The 17,449-nt window shown below is 45.4% G+C and overlaps 1 protein-coding gene across 2 annotated transcripts in view; it reads left to right on the forward strand.

Moving 5' to 3' along the window:
- The window catches only part of LOC147445217 (lysine-specific histone demethylase 1 homolog 3-like), a 41,714-nt gene extending 30,545 nt beyond the window's left edge, over positions 1 to 11,169 (forward strand). Inside the window, exons 3-9 of one of the 2 annotated variants that reach the window (XM_086524772.1) lie at positions 5,928 to 6,069; positions 6,161 to 8,683; positions 8,757 to 8,850; positions 8,937 to 9,409; positions 9,485 to 10,237; positions 10,356 to 10,430; positions 10,499 to 11,169. In XM_086524772.1, the coding sequence (XP_086380898.1) occupies positions 5,928 to 6,069; positions 6,161 to 8,683; positions 8,757 to 8,850; positions 8,937 to 9,409; positions 9,485 to 10,237; positions 10,356 to 10,430; positions 10,499 to 10,570 (4,132 nt within the window). In that variant the 3' untranslated portion in view covers positions 10,571 to 11,169. The remainder of the gene's footprint in view (positions 1 to 5,927; positions 6,070 to 6,160; positions 8,684 to 8,756; positions 8,851 to 8,936; positions 9,410 to 9,484; positions 10,238 to 10,355; positions 10,431 to 10,498) is intronic. The other variant, XM_086524773.1, reaches the window with a different exon arrangement.
- Positions 11,170 to 17,449: the final 6,280 nt, after the last annotated feature.

Genomic DNA, 17,449 nt, shown 5'->3' on the forward strand with positions numbered 1-17,449 from the left:
TCAATAAGATGACCGTCAAGAACAAGTTTCCGATGCCTCGCATTGAGTATATCCTTGATAGACTCAATGGGGCAAAAGTTTTCAGCAAGGTCGATCTCAAGAGTGGATACCATCAGGTACATGTATTCAAAGGCGACATCTTCAAGACCACTTTTCGCACCGAGCGAGGGCAATGGGAGTATGTTGTTATGCCTTTTGGATTGATAGGTGCCGTGGGTACATTTAAGTGTCTCATGGTAGGCCGTTTTGGCGATATGGTTCGTGTGTGTATTCATTTTTCTTGATGATATTCTCATTTTTTCTGCATCGTGGGAGCAGCATGAAAGGGATGTCGAAAGGGTACTAACCCGTTTGGATGAGTGTCAGCTGTACATTGCAGCTAAGAAGTCTGAATTTTTTCTTACTGAAGTTACTTATCTGGGTTATATCATTTCTACAGAAGGCGTCAAGCTAGACCCCGCGCGTGGTACCAATTTATGGCATCACCGGCAAGGTACATAGCTGCCGTCAAAACCTTGCTATTTCTTGTCTTCTTAGTTGTCGCAAAATAAGCATTAAATTGATGTAACCAAGAATGAATAACCGTAGCATCCATCTTACCATCATACTTACTGAAAGTCAACTTCTCTGTGACTGGGTTGTTGGAGTCCGAATCTCGGCTTGCGCCACTTGATGAACTACCAACATCTTTGGCTGGCTCGAACTTCGAGGTGAGAACCTGTCGCACGAATTCTTGCATGTGTAATTCTCTCTGTGCCTCATGATCGGCCTCAAAGGCCGCTCGTGTTTCTTCGCGTGCTTCGCGCTCGCGCTCCAAGGCAACGCGATTCGCTTCTTGTTGTGCCATAATGTCCATCATTGACTTGACCAACGCCTCCATAGAATCTGGTACAATCCGTGGTGTAGATGGGGAAGGAGGAGGGTCAGAAAAACCTCTTTGGTAGTGAGATTCTTCTTCGCTACCGTCATGCCCATCACCTCCATGCGAAATATCCATTCCGCTTCAGGTGATGACCATGCACTGTGATCTTGGTTCTTTAGGTCACGAGGAACTTGGTTTCTTGTGGGTCTTGGGGTTCTTGGGGGTCTTGAGGTTCTTGAGTTCTTGAGTTCTTGAGGTTCTTCTTTCGCTTGCAATCTGTGTTAGAGAAGGATCTTCTCTTCACCCGAGTTTTTCTCTTTTCCGCGGGCGCACCCCTTGGCGGCCTTGCGCTCACACCAAGGTTGCTTTTTCCCACCTTGCGTCGATTGGCCGGCCGCTAAGTGCATTGTCCGCTCTCAATGAGTGAAAAGAGGCACCAGGGGAGGCTGGACAGGCCCTTCTTTCTTGGGTTTCCTGTCACTCACGATTAGGAATTGATACGCCCAAGAAATCTTCGGTTATGTGCGACTGCAACAAGCAAAAAAAATTTATGTGGTTCTTTTCTTGAGTGATACAGAACACTGCCAAAGCTCTGATACCAATGTAAGGTGTAGCGGAAGTGAATGTTGAACTTTGCTCAAGATGAGTGCTCCAAACTGTGCTCAAGGGTTCCTTTTACTTACGGAGGGGAGAGCCTTCCGTTTCTTTAGTGAGAGAGTGCAATCGACACAAACAAAGTGGATGAACACTGTGAATGAAGTGCTGAGACTGAGAGATAGAGAGAGAAGAATACGACACCAAAGAAGTTGTCAAACCCTCCTCCGAAGGCCCTCCTCTCGATGGCGAGAGAAGTCTATGCTATTGATTGCACAAATCTGGTACAAGATACTGATGCAAGGTATGTCTAGTACGGAATCGACGACGACGACGAGAACGGCAAAGACGATGACTCTGCTGAAAAACGCTGGTCTTGCTGTTGTTTTACTGCGGAAGGAAACACTGATTTGCTGTTGTTTTACTGCTGAAGAAAACGCTGATTTTCTGCTTTGTAAAACGATTTGCTGGTTTTCTTAGGCTGAAAAACGCTGATGTCTGCAGGCCTTTGGAACGTTGAAGCGATGACTGTTGGCGAGGGGAGCGGATGCTGAAAACGCCAGGCTGAAGGGACTGAAAACGCTCGAGTTTCTTTGCTGAAAACGCCAGGCTGAAGGGGGGGTGGTTCTTGTTTGAGATGGGGAGAGAGATGCCTGTTGCAATTGCATTGCCTGGTGTACTTCCTCCGTCTCTGCCAGATTGTGCTACCACTAGGTTGCTTATATATTTCATTAGCAAAATTGCTCTGCCTAGTTCCCAACAAAAGTCACTTAAAATTAATAAGTGGAAAATGTCAAAAATAGGGAAAATAGGTTCTGCGCGTTGGAAAATGCCCCCGATGGATTCTGATGGTAATGCTGATGATCATGCTGTGTGCAACTAGAGGATATGCATCTACTCTAAGTGCTTGGGCATGCACGGTCTGTGAACAGACTCACAAAAGTTCCAGAACACTTCCTATTCTAGACCGACTTGACTGAACTGAACCCTGGTCATGCTGTAGCTTGTCCACGGACACACAAGGTTGGATGTGTCACGTGACAGACACCAGAATTTTGTCAAACCCTCCTCCAAGGGCCCCACTCTCTATGGCGAGAGAGGTCTATGCTATTGATTGCACAAATCTCATACAATGGTTGAAATGCAATGGACTTGTCGACGATGATGAGGACGGCGACGAGACGGGCTGAAAACTGAAAACGCTAGGGGCTGAAATCTGCAAATCTTCTATCTGCTGAATTCTGACTATGTTGGTGACAACGGCGATGACGACGACGCGCTGAAAACGCAAATGCTGAAATCTGCGAATAACGGGCTGAATTTGCAAACGCTAGCTGATCTGACCGTGCGGCGAGGATCTGCTGCGGGAAGGTGAGATCTGCGAGGTTTGGGGGCTACGGTGCGGAGTGTGACTACTAAAATTTTAGAATGTTGATGCAAATGATGGTTCTGTCGCCAAGAAACTGCAAACGCTAGGGCTGATCTGCTGTTTCAAAAACGCTAGGGCTGATATGGTATCTGTTGCAAAAACACTAGGCAATCTGCTGCAGAAAACGCTAGGGCTGATCTGCCGCAAAAACGCCAAAGGTCTTGATGGCTGGAAAATGCTAGGGAGTTCCTGCGGGTCTTGCTGAGAAGGTGCACTGCTAGATGTTGTGTATGTGCTGCCTCTTCTGTCAGAAAGTGCTAGCGCTAGCTTTTCTTATATATTTTCTTAGCCAATTTGCCCTACCCAGTTTCCCAACAAAGTCACTTGTTAATAATAAGTGAAAATTGGCTAAAATAGGGAAAATGGGTTCCGTGCACTGTAAAATGCCCTTGATGGGTACTGACTGTAATCTGATGATCATGCTGTATGCAACCAGAGGAAATGCAACTACTCTAAGTGCCTGGACATGCACGGCCTGCGCATAGGCTCACAAAGGTGCCAGAACACTTTCTAAGGTGCCTGAACCCTAGACATGAAGTAGCTTGTCCACATGCACATAGGGTTAGATGTGCACGTGAGTAAGAGCACAAGCTCAAAAAGCTTCGAACTTAATGAACATTCTTCAAGTCAGGCCAATCGTGGATAGTCTCAATTTTGGCCGGGTCCATTTGTACTCCTGCTGCTGAGACGATGTGTCCCAAGAAATGTATCTCCGGTAAGAAAAACTCGCTCTTTTTGGTAGAATTTATGATCGCGCAATGCCTGAAAGACTTGTAGCAGATTCTGTCGATGCTCTGCTTCTTTCTTGGAGAAAATTATAATATCATCAAAGAACGTGCCTATAAAAGATCGATGCTCTCGAAAAATCCTATCCATCATTCGGTTGAAAGTTGTTGGAGCATTTGTAAATGATAAATCCAAAGGACATCAACCAAAATTTGTATAAACCAAAGCTTGTCCGAAAGGCTATCTTGTAGACATCTCCGGGAGCAATTCTGATGTGATGATATCCGCTTTTCAAATCAATCATGCTGAAACAAGAGGATCCGTGAAGTCTGTTAAGAATATCATCGATCTTTGGAATCGAGAATGTGTTCTTGACGGTGATTTTATTGAGAGCTCTATAGTCAATGCACATTCTCCAAGATCCGTCTTTCTTTAGTACTAGTAAAACCGGAGAACAGTAATGTGAAGTACTAGGTTGGATGAGACCCTTTTCAAGGCGGTCTTTCACTTGGTCATGATTTCTTCATTCTGTAACATGGTAAGGTGGCCGGTTCGCTGGTGTGGTTCCAGGGATCAGATCAGTAGTGTGGTCCTCAGGACGAGATGGAGGTAACTCGCGTGGTAGGCCTTTTGAGAAATAGTCAACATGTGCATGCAGAAATGCTTGTTGTTCTTTGTCCAATTCATACATGTTTGTTCGTTGTTCATCATTCAATTCTTTCAAATAGATCGAGTAAACAAAAAGACTGGATTTCATTAATTTTAAAATGGCCGAAGCGCTGATACAATAGGGACGGACTCGCCCTTCAATTTTACATAAAGTACAATTTTCTTGCCCTTCTCATTGGTCAAAGTGGCTTTTTTGGCCCGATAATCGACCACGGCGTTGTTCTTGTGGTACCAAGGATTCCTAGGAGGACGTCACACCCTTCCAAAGGCATGATATAAAAGTCCTCGTGCCCTAAATACCGCTGGCAACATCAGAGTGCTCTTGCGAAATGAGTTTGTAGCACCCAACTTTTGGTTAGAAGAGCTTTTGGGTCAGAAGCTTTTTAAGAACAGATGCTTTTTAGGGCGTCTAGCTTTTCATGGCCCCATTATTCTTTGTAATTGTGCCCTCGGACCAGTCTTACACACACAGAAGTTGTGAGGGCCTCTGTAGAGTTGGACCCTCGAGAGTTGGACCTTTGTGATTGGCAATAAAGAAAGAAATACTGAGAGGGGCTCCAGTCTTTGGGACCAGTGCATCCGATAGCCGACACCCCCCCCCCCCCCCCCCCCCCCCCCCCCCCCCCTTCTCTCTCTCTCAAGTTCAATTGTTATAATTTTTGTTCGTGTGTTGCTATTCGATTTCTCGCTTGAATGTCCAAGCGTGTTACAGATTCCACATCCTTGTGCTTCATCCCCATTGTAATGATCATCAAAGCTTGCCAGCGTGTAGGGTTTCTCTCTCTCTTCAACAATTTCTCTCTCTAGCGTTCTTGCCAGATTGCCGTCTCTCTCTGTCTGCCTCGTGTGTTTTTGCAGAATCTCTCTCCTTGTGTGCCTTCTCTTGGCCCTAGGCGATTCTCCCTTTGCGTGTACATTGTAGATCTCGAAGATCACCGTGATGGGATTGCTCTTGGAGGCTCCACATTCTTAGGTTGTTGCTGTCCGCCGTGGATCTTAGGGATTGTGCACCTGTTGCCGCTGTTTTCAGCTATATCTGTCCATCTTCCGCTGCCTCGTCATAGTAAAGTGATCCTAAGGGTCCTCTTAAAGGCCTTTGGCTCACTCAAATAAATAGATTTCAAAAAATGTAGCAATTTTTAAAAGATAAATGAAAAACTAGAGCAGACATCAAGGTTTGACCTGATAGTCAGTGATCTCACATGAGTGGGGTGAGAGAGAGAAAGAGAATGCGGCCTAGACCCAGGATTTGGTTCTAGGTTTGGGTAAGGACCGATCTCTAGGGTTTTCTGGGAATTCATCAGAAATGTGCAAGAAAATGAAGGTGGTTTGACTCCCACTAACAAAAAAATAAATCATACTGGCTCCCACCAGAGGCAGGAACAAGGGTGGAGTGGATGGTTAGCAAGGGCAGGTGTGGAAGCAAGCAATGTTGATTGCAAAGGAGGTGGAGGGAGGCGAATGGGAAGGTATGAAATCTGGAATCAGCAGTGCAAATCACTCGTAGCTTATTTTTGATGTCCAATATGTGTCTACTGCATCTGCTGAGGTGGGTTTTTCGGTTCTTTTTTTTACTTGTCAACAGGTTACTGGATTGTAAACGGATTGTTGTTGAAATTCATGATTATGACAATATCTTTTTTGCAGAAATTTAATCTTGGGTTTATGGGAGCGAGATGTTCGGCATAATCTTTGTGTCACAGATTGTGGGTTAAGCTCTGTAGCTTCTTTGGAAGAGACCCCTCGAGAGTCTCTCTTACGTGACATTTATGATTTTCTAAATTACCATGTATGTCCAGCTACTTGATCGCTTATATTGGTTGTGTGATTGATGATTCTTCAAACATTACTATAAACCCCATTGTTTCCTGGTGGTTCAGGGGTATATCAATCTAGGAATCATATCAAAGAAGCTTAAATCCGAGACACAAACTGCTGATTGCAATTTTTTACCTGCAACTGCTAACATAAACAGCGATTATGACTTTAACGAGAAAAATCAGAAGGAACCTTCTGGAGAAGGTAGCCTTTTGCATGAGAAAGGGACAAGGATAGAGCTTCCAGGTGACTATATGGTCTTAATGAATGCAGTGAGTGCTACGGATCCTGAGCCTATGGATATAGATGAAAAACCTCTAGTTAACCCAGCAGCGTTTGAGGAGCACATCGATGAGCAAAAGCTTAGTTTGCCTGCTCATTGTGCAGATGAGGAGTCCCTCCTTGACATAGCAAATCGGTTAAAAGCAAGAAATAAGAAAAAGAGAGCAGGTTTATTGAAGTTGGAAAAGTCTGTAAAGGCTGATGAGGAGCAATCTCTAAGAGGTGGTGACGCAACAGAGGAGGTGTCAATCTGCAAAGAAAAAGTTGAAGCACTACAGGTGGAGCCTGCTAAATGTGCTGCTGAGGTCAATGATACGCACTTATCAAGCAAAGAAGAAATGGCCTTGAATGAGGGCATCTATGCTAGGCAGAAGTATTGCAAAGAGCAAACCACTGAAAGCATACATAACCAGGAGGAACTTGGTAGGTTAATTTTTCCTGACAACTTGATAGAAAAGCTTCCGTTGCCATCTGTTGGTAAGGTGGAAACCTTTCCAAGGGTTATAATAGTGGGTGCTGGACCAGCAGGCTTAGCTGCAGCCAAACACCTTCTAAACTTAAATGTGTCGGTTACCATTTTGGAAGCACGTAAACGTGTTGGAGGCAGAGTTTTTACAGATCGGACTGTGTTATCTGGTCCAGTTGACCTTGGAGCAAGTATAATAACAGGGGTTGAAGCAGATGTTTCATCTGAAAGGAGGCCTGATCCCACTGCCTTACTTTGCAGACAATTGGATCTTGAGTTGACAACATTGGGGGGTGATTGTCCTTTGTTCGATTCGGTGGTTGGTACAAAAGTTCCTGCCGACATAGACGAGGCACTTGAGGCAGAATATAACAGCCTTCTGGATGACACAGTAATGCTGGTTGCTCAGAATGGAGATGTTGCCATGCAAATGTCACTTGAGGAAGGACTGGAGCTTGCCCTCAAAAGACATAAAGAACAGGAAAAGAGAGCTTCTACTCTTTTCAGGGGCACAGATAGCTTGTCAGAAAAGATTAACCAATTTGAGCAGGATGGCCATGCTGTGTGTATGAGAGAGTCAAGTGAATCTACAAAAAAGTCTCTTGGTATTTCTCCCCTTGAGAGAAGGGTAATGGATTGGCACTTTGCAAACCTTGAATATGGCTGTGCAGCAGAGCTTAATCGGGTTTCCCTACCGTATTGGAATCAAGACGATGTGTATGGTGGTTTTGCTGGGCCTCACTGCATGATAAAGGGGGGCTATGGTACAGTTATGGAAGCCTTAGCGGAGGGGCTGCCCATACATTTTGACCAAGTAGTTACCAGAATTGAATATTCAAGCAAAGACGAGCAGATAGTGGACAGGGGACGAGTGAAGGTAAAGACCTCAAGTGGTAATGTCTTTATGGGTGATGCAGTTCTTGTTACTATTCCTCTTGGTTGTCTGAAGCTTAATACAATTGATTTTGTACCATCACTTCCAGCCTGGAAAACAGCTTCCATTCAACGGCTTGGGTTTGGGATCCTAAACAAAGTTGTTATGGAGTTTCCTGTTGCTTTTTGGGACGAAAGTATTGACTTTTTTGGTGCAACAGCCGAGCATACAGAGTCAAGAGGTCGATGTTTTATGTTTTGGAATTTGAAACGAACTGTAGGTGCCCCTGTATTGAGTGCTCTAGTTGTTGGAAAGGCTGCAATTGAAGAAGAGAAGAAAGAAAGCACCGAATCCATTGAGCATGCTCTTACTGTTTTGAGAAGTATTTTTGGTGAAGCATCAGTGCCCCAGCCAACAGGATCAGTAGTGACAAAATGGGGAAGTGACCCTTACAGTAGAGGTGCATACTCATATGTGGCTGTGGGAGCTTCGGGTGAAGATTATGACATCATAGGACGCTCTGTAGAAAACTGTGTTTTTTTCGCGGGGGAGGCAACGTGCAAAGAACATCCAGACACTGTAGGTGGAGCAATCATGACAGGATTGCGTGAAGCAGTCCGAATAGTTGATGTCTTGTACAATAGAGTGGATTCAGTTGCAGAAGCTGAAGCCATGGCTGCTGCTCAAAGACAGTCTGATACTGAAAGAAATGAGGTGCGAGACATGACAAAGAGGCTTACTGCTGCAGAGCTTTCAATAGCTATAAGAAAAGATGGAGGAATTCTGGACGAAGACAAGGAACCATTCAACAAGGCCATCCTGCTGCAGGACATGTTTGGTTGTGCCAAAACTACATCTGGGCGCCTATTGTTGGCCAAGGAAATGCTTCAGCTTCCTGCTTCTTCCTTGGAAGCTTTTGCAGGAACAAGAGAGGGGCTCACGATTCTCAACAGTTGGATTCAGGTTTGATGCTTGTCTTGGTTTACACATATAAGCAAACGTCAGTCCTGATATTGATTGTGGAACCTCTATCTAGGATTCTTTGGGAAAGGATGCGACCCAGCTTCTGCGGCACTGTGTTCGTCTGCTACTGGTGGTCGGAAAGGACTTGCCCTCAGTTCGACAGTCCGGTAGGTTGTCTTAACTCAAACTGATCATCACGCTTGTCCGACTATCTTTTTCACAACATGATTCTTACCTTTGGTTTTGAACAAAGGCATTGGACGGACTGTCAAAGAGAAGGTGGTGGTCCATACAAGCCGAGATATTCGTGCCGTTGCTAGTCAGCTTGTTAAACTGTGGGTGGACACTTTCAGAAAAGAAAAAGCTGCTGGTAAAATAGCAAGGCCATTGCAACAATCCCCCACTGGATTTAGAAATACGTTGACAATGTCGAAAGTGATGCATAGAAATATGAAATCAGGCACCTCACCAATGGTGTCAAGGGACAAGGTGTTGCATCCAGCAGTTGTTAGTGATGGTTCTAGGCAACAAGTGTCTGAAAAGGAGAGCACTTATCAAAGTTATTCCACTGAATTAAGAGATGCGGAGGTGGAAAAAGAAAAGTCTACAGCTATTTGCTCGAATTCGTCATGGAGGGAGCTAGTGTACAATCCAATTTCAGACTCTGAAGCTGCTGCATTGGCTGCTGCTGAAGCTGCTGTAGCTGCAGCAAATGCGGCTGCAAAGGTATGTGAAAAATGTGTTTAACTGCAGCTGTATACGGTATTTAAGTTTATGTAACTTACTATGAGTTTATTGCAGGCTTATGAGACTGCTGAAGCTGCAAGCAGTCAGTTAGAGCTTCCAAAGATTGTTTCATTTCACAAATTTGCAAACAAGCGAGAGTATATGATTTTGCCAGAGGCGACAAAGAGAAGGTCTTTAGAAAGAGATGCGTTAATTTTGCATGGGAAAGATCAAGTAATGATGGGAGTAGATGCTCGGAATTGTAAAGTTAGGGACTGGTCAATAGATTTTACTGATAGCTGTAGTTACTTACGTAGCCCGAATGTTGTGTTACCTGTGCAAGATGGTAAGGATGGCAGTAAGGAAACCGAGCTGTCTGGCCTTTCTAGTGCATGCACGGACAATTCAAAAGTATCGTTTCGAATAGGTAAACAGCTGTTTTCAGAACAGGAGGAAGCCACAGTAAATATGAAGGAGGCTGCTAGTGCAGGTTCACCGGTGAAAGAAGCTCAGGAACAAACATCTGGTTTAGTTTCTGAATTGGCACCTTCTTGCAACATCAGCATGGGTTCTTCAAGAAATGGACGATTTTTCACTGAAAGCAACATAGATGACACTGCAAGAGCAATTACAGATGCAAGGCAATGTAGCAGGGAGCAACTTGCTGTGGTAAGATCAACAAGGGATGAAGCCAGACATCTTTCAAGATGCTCCGAGCATAAGAAGGCAGTTACTGATTACGTTTCCAACCTGTTGATACCCCTTTACAAGACGAGGAAGATTGATAAAGATGGTTTTAAATCTCTTGTAAAGAAGTCTGCTGTTAAGGTGGGATTGTGTATCTGGTTTGCTACACCTTTTTCTACATGTCTTGCTTCTACTTTAAAATTTTGGAAAGTCAGTTTTTGTTTCTGGCTTATGTTAACTGACCCTTTCGTGGTTGTAGGTTATAGAACGTCAAACCGAGCTGGAAGCAGCCATGGAGGTTTCACAATTTTTGGACACCAAGCGGAAAATAAAGGTTGGTAGACCCTGCCTAATATGAAGAGCGCAATTCAGCATGGTAATGTGTCTGAGTTTGATTTCCAGACCATGCCTTGGCAGATCCGCACATTGGTGGACAAGTTTGTGGAGCGATATCTTGAGAATTTGGTAAAATAGATGGCAATGTTCTCTTGATGCAGTCCTTCGATTCCAAAAAGTTTTGCCTCAGCTTGGTAACGATTGGGTATTGCTTCGGATAACTTCACATCAAGGATTAGCCCCCAGCGGTGACAATGTACTGCCATGGTCACATTGGCCTCAGTGTGGTGGGCAGGCTGTTGAGGGGAATGATGTGTTTTTCTCCATCGCTGGATCAGATTAAAACTGAATTGGGTTCAGCAGCCCGATGCACAGTTAAAAACAGGATGCACTGTATCTATGTCCTGTCATTTCTTCCTGCCATATTACAAGACTCCTAGCAGTTCTGTACAGCATTTACTCAAGGTAAGTCATGTGCCAAAGCGGTACAGTCAATGTTTGATTTAGATGGAATGAGAGGCCCAAGATATATCTCAGTCCAATGCAGAGGTGTAAAATTATGATGTTCAAGCTTTGGTTAATCCACTGAAAACAGAGTAATTTCTCTGTGTCGATTGGGTTCTTCAGTCCAAAAGATGTCAAAGCTTCAGTACTCCGTAACATTTAATGTTCCACTGGCCTTTAACACAGTTTATGTATTTATTAATGTCACAGGACATATGGTTGAACATTCTTGCCATTGGGGACTTGTGTACAAAAAATGCCAAAGCTGCACGTTGTGCTGTTCCCTCAAACACGATCTATGCATTTATTTGTCTTGCAGGAATGTGGTTGAACGTTTCCTGCAGGATTAGCAGAATGACCACAGCTTGAAACTTAGATAGCTTCGTTTTATCATTCTAAATGGCATGAATCAGTTCTCGGCTCATTCTGGTAAATAGAAGAGGGACCAGGCCTTCAATTTCTGTATATGGGTGTGGTTATTTGCTGTCGGTGCAGGTCTTCAGGTTGAGTGGAAATCGTTTGAATCTTGGAGGAAACAAGGTGGAATGCTTCCAACTCATGTCAACATCATATTTGGCCTAAAACTTAAGGATATTAAAGGTACCTTTTTAAATTACCCCCCCCCCCCCCCCTCGATCCACAAGTCTGGAGATACCTTGGATCCAAGGAACTACAGGACTATCATGATTGGCCATACAATGGCCAAAGTATATGGGGTAGTTCTTGAGGCTGAGCTTAGTTCTTACGGGGAGGCTGAGGGTCTACAGGCTCTTGGCGAGGCAGGGCTCAGGCAGACCTTCTCTACTATCGACCACATCTTCGTTTTGCGTTGCCTCATTTATGGGGAAAAGGTGCAGAAGAAGAGGCTTTACTGCTGCTTTGTGGATTTCCGCAAAGGGTTTGACACCGTCCCACGGGAGAGGCTCTCTCGACGGCTCTAGAGTTTGGGGATACCTTCGGAGATGATATGGGCCATCTATGCTCTCTATGTGAGTGTGACTGGGAGAGTCCGTTGCCCAGGCGGTATGTCAGTGTCTATTGCTAGCAGCATTGGTGTTAAGCAAGGATGCCCCCTCTCCCCAACCCTCTTCGGACTCTACATCGACGAGATCTCCGACTACACCCTACGAGCGGGAGGGGCAAGAGCGGACCTAGCAGGTACCACAGTCCACATTATGCTATATGCTGATGACATTGTACTGATTTCAGAGTCACCAGAGGGCCTACAGAGCCATCTGAGAGCTTTGGTTGAGTTTTGTACAGACAGGGGACTCACAGTGAATCTTGCGAAAGCTAAGATCATGATCTTCCACACCTCTAGAGCAGTTCGACGAGCTACCACATTTACAGCAGTAGGAGGATCAGTAGAGGTGGTCACCTTCTACATCTACCTGGGAATCACATTCACCAATAGATAGGGGCCCTTCTCCGTGGCACAGGCCGCTACTGACAGACTCACCAGAGGATATGCAGCTCTAGCCATGCTAGAGCGGAGATGCCATTAGGCACACTTTCAAGAGCCCCGCACGAAGGGGTGGCTATTCGACACATTAGTCACTCCAGCCCTGATGTATGCGGCAGCAGTGTGGGCACCCAGATTGACAGATAGCCAATGGGCATGGATTGAAAGACCACAGATCTATATAATTTCTCGCCTATTTCGAGGCAAGCACACAGTGCCACTGGACATCATCAAGGCAGAGCTTGCCATCCCCCCATGGTAGTGGAGGCACTCTTCCAGACCGTCTGCTTCATGTAGAGAGTGAGAGAGCTCTTGACTGATAGACTCACACGACGAGCATTTGAGTCATCTATACAGATATCAGAGGCTGGATACGACAGAGCATGTTACACACAGATTAGAGCATGGTTCGGAGCACACGGCCTTGACCTGGAGAGTTTGCCACCTCTAATACGACCCCGATTCCCCCCAGCTTTATCTTTCACGTAGTGAGAGAAACATTGTGATCCGATAGGATCTCGGGCAGCTCTATGTCAGACGAATTTGGATCACATCTCCCCTCCGTTGGAAGATGTCACACTACAGAGACCATTTTCTTACCGTACTGGAGGACGGGTTCATACAACGACCACACTATATGGACACCTACATGCCACACAGCTTAAGGGTGGCGATTGGTCAGCTCAGAGTGTCATCACACAGATTAGAGATCGAGGTGGGGCGAGCTCATGACATTCCCATGGAGGAGAGAGTGTGTAGAGTATGGGGAGAGGAAGTGGAGAGTGAGGAGCATTTTGTTTGCAGATGCAGAGCTTATGTGGATTTCAGAGGCTGATATGAGCCCCTATCTAGAGGGCAGCCTACCTTTCGAGATATCATGATCTCTAGAGATCAGAGACAGCTGGGGTGCTACTTGCTAGAGATACAGAGGATTTCTTTTAGAGAGCTACACCCCTTCCACTCCTAGACCCACTAAGGGGAGTGACCCTTCATCAGGATGAGGCTAGCCGAGCTAGACGACGCCCGCGGGCTACCAGAGGCCAGGCCCCATGACTCCACCGGAGACAGATCGAGGAGATCCGGACTCGAGCACATCAAGCTGCCGACCCTCCCATGGACTACATTTTACACCCCCCCATTAGCACAGGATGGAGCTAGCTAGATTGATGCATTTGCACGGTTGTACTACTCTCAGCATATAGACATGCACATATCCCTAGTACTAGAGCTCCACCCATCCCCATAGATCTCATCACCCACCAAACATCCTTTTCTCCTCTTTTTTAATTATGTATCAGTCTGAACTATTTTGTCTTTTCCGTAGACAAAGGACATACACACATGTATACTTGATTTGTCTCATAGGGCTGAGTTTGGCCTCGCATAGACGTTAAAAAGATCTCTCTCTCTCTCTCTCTCTCTCTCTCTCTCTCTCACACACACACACACACACACACACACACACACACACACACACACACACACACACACACACACACACACACACACACACACACACACACACACACACACACACACACACACACACACATCAGAGTAGAGCTGGCTGCCCCTCCTCTGGTGGTGGAGGCTCTTATGAGATTAGTGACATTTTTACACAGCTTATGGGAGCTCCCACGAGATTGTTATGCTCGGCTGGCTCTGGAGTCCTTAGGCACTTGACAGCACAAGGAGATACATCATGTTGGTATGCACAAATGAGAGCATGGTTTGAACTTCATGGCTTCTCTATGGACAGGCTCCCCCCCCTTATAGTATTCTATGGAAGCACCCTCTCTCTCTCTCTCTCACTCTCTCTCTCTCTCTCCCCCCCCCCCCCCCCCCCCCCCCCCCCCATCACAAAGTGATGACGTGGCTGCCCGCTCTGCGGGAAACCCTAACCCTAAAATCAGAAACCCTAATTCTGCTGAAATCCTAACCCTAAAATCAGAAACCCTAATTCTACTGAAACCCTAACCCTAAAATCAGAAACCCTAATTCTACTGAAACTCTAACCTTGAAATGCTGACTGGCTGGTTGCAGCGTAAAACGTGGCAGGGCTGCCACGTGGAAGGTTGTACAGACCTCCCTGATTTGCGGCAGCAGCTGAACTTGCTTTTTCCACACAAGTTGGGAGAAAGAGAGAGAGCTTTTTCTGCTTTATTTTTAAAAGCTAAATATGAACAGCTTTTTGGCACTTGCTTTATTTTTATAAGCTAGAGAGAGAGAGCCTTTGCTTTATGGGAAAGCTTTTGATTTTCAGCTTTTGGCGCTCTGCTTTTGGCATCCCTTGTAACTTTAAATATGTGAGCAGGCCTCTCACAACTCAGAGCATTTGGACGCAGAGTCTGAGTGTGAGCGCCTGCTCGCACTCTTGTACTTTGAACTCAGATTAATACAAAAAGAAATACCGAAAGGGGTGCCAGTCTTTGGGGCCAATATCTCTAGGCACGGAACTCTGATGGGCCAGTGTCGAATAAATTGTGAACTGTGAACTGTTTTGAAGTGGTTATTTGCTGCTGTCGCGGTAGATTCTTGACTTGGAGTGTCCAAGTCTGTTACAGTGGTATCAGAGCACGGCGGATTTCTCTTCTACGGGAAATCCGATCCCCATTTTTTTCTCTGCGGCACCTATGGCTTCAGGCAAAGATCAGTCGACTCCGCAAGGAGTATGTCCCGCCTCGGCCTACTCAGGTGGAGCGTCGAGAGATGGAGCGTCGTCAATTGACCGGCAATGCAACAACGATGATGCTCAATTTTGCAAAGGACCCAAAATTTGCAAAATATATGAGCGAGACTTCGTGCATGCGCAGTGACAGAAAACCACAACACCACCCCCAAAACCCGCTCTCAAGAAACCTTTTGCTCACAAGAAATTTACAGAGAAGGAATTAGAAGAGGTGGTTGATGCACGAATTGCTCAACTTTTTGACGCGCAAAACAAAGCTAAAAAGCATGGCAAAAAGTAGAAGAAAGGCACTGAGTTCCCGGGTTATTTGGGTCATCAGTTGACATTTGAAAAGGCAAAGAAACAGAAGAAGCGTGTTTGATTTGAAGAAGTACCCAGTTCTTCTTCTTCTTCTTCATCTTCTGACAGTTCTTCTAGCTCATCTAACTCGAGCGAAGAAGACCGAAAAGGCAAAAAGCGAAGCAAGAAACAACGCTTCGGAAAGGGCAAGAAAAAGGCAAAGAAGTCTAAATCTTGCCCAATGAGTGACAGTTCTACAAAGGACTCGTCTATAGACAGTTCATACTCTGATGAGAGCAACTTTTATGCAAAGAAGAAGAATTTTTACAAAGCCAACCAGTATGACTTTCTGGAAGACAAAAGCAAGAAAGTCCGAGAGTTTAAAGAAGGTGGACAGTCAATTAAATTTGACACGTTTTCGGGATATAGAGATGCTTCAAAGGCTTGTCTTTTGTACAACAATTTGACATCGCTTTCGCGGGAGGACGTTACTCAGAGCACTCTAAGATTCGGAGAGCTGCCTCTTACTTTTAAGGGGAATGCTCGAACTTGGTGGTCCACGCTTCTATTAAGCAAGATTGCGCCAATTAAATGGCTGAAATTCAAGAGGCTTTTTATTTCTTCTTGGCTGACCCGAGAGTATGAACGTGATATACAAACTGCTTGGAACCATCTTCGGATGACCAAGAAAGATACGGTGGACGCTTATTGCGAGAGATTCTGGAGCTCTTTTCTACCCGCCTCTTCATTCAAGAAGATCTCGTTCAAGGAACAGATTGAGCGGTTTACATTGGGTTTACCTACAAAGATCCGAGATCACTGCTTAGAACAAAAGTCAGCTTCCATTCAGGAGTTGATGAGTCATGCGAAACGGGGTTTTGCCATTCACTCTTGCAGTCTGACCTACCCCACAGATGAGATCATGACACAAAGAGCTGAACAGACTTCGACAAATGAAAGTAGAAAGAGGAAGAGCAACCCAGAAAAGAAAGATGCACGACCCAAGCTTACTCCTCAGGAGCGGGCTCTCTACATAAAGGAGGGAAAGTGCTTTGAATGCGGGGAAACTGGGCATATCTCCGCGAAGTGCCCTAACAAGGCACTGAATGAACATGATGAAGAAAGGCCAGAAAGTTCCAAAGCAGCTGAGAGCCGTGGCAGAAAAAGGAGATAAAAAGCAGAATTGGTACCACATTGTGTGTGGCCTGAACCGAATCAAATGAATGAAAGTACAAACTTTGCCGCTTTTTGGGGCAAAGTGAAAGATCAGGAAGCCCTTTTGAAGGAGCCAAGGCCAACTTCTTTTCACTTGGAATTGGCAGCTCGATTTGGAATTACGCCCGATAGGCTAAGGCCACAGGTGGAGGTAGTTCGAGTGGCACCCGGACGGGATGTTGCCATTACATCGAGCATTGTCAAACTTCGTTTGCAATGACAGGGGTGTTTAGGGCACGAGGAGTTTTACGTATTTGCCTTGGAAGGTTGTGACGTTCTACTCGAAATCCCTTGGTACCACAACAGCAACGCCGTGGTTGACTACCGGGCCGAGAAAGCGACTTTGACAAATGAAGGGCTCAGAGATTGTACTTGATGAACTTCAATTTCTTTACTCACTTTTTTGAGAGAGAACTGAATGATGGATGAAGGTCGAATATGTTTTGACCTGAACAAAAGAACGCCAAGATTTTCTCCACACTCATGTCGATTGCTTTTCAGAGGGCCTGCCAGGCGAGTTACCACCTATAAGGATTCTAGTCGCTAATCCTTCATTAAGTACTTAAACTCATGATTAAGGCTTAAGAAACTGAAATTGAACTTAGAACAAGACTTAGAAGACTCTGTGTTTGATTGATTGATGACTTGTTGAAAACTGAGTACAATAGGCTCCTTATATAGGAGACGAATAGACACAAATGAAAAGACACGTCTCATGGTGAAGAGACGCGACTTTAGACGTAAAGACACATCCTTTCGTCGAAGAGCTGCAACCATTGGGCGAAGAGTCGCACCCGTAGAGCGAAGGGGTGTGACCAGTCGTCGTAGGAGTGTGGATTTTGGCGAAGAGGCACGTCTCTTGAGCGAA

The sequence above is a fragment of the Adiantum capillus-veneris genome, chromosome 12, assembly GCF_014529385.1.
Source record: "Adiantum capillus-veneris isolate H3 chromosome 12, ASM1452938v2, whole genome shotgun sequence".
Taxonomy (NCBI): Eukaryota; Viridiplantae; Streptophyta; class Polypodiopsida; order Polypodiales; family Pteridaceae; genus Adiantum; species Adiantum capillus-veneris.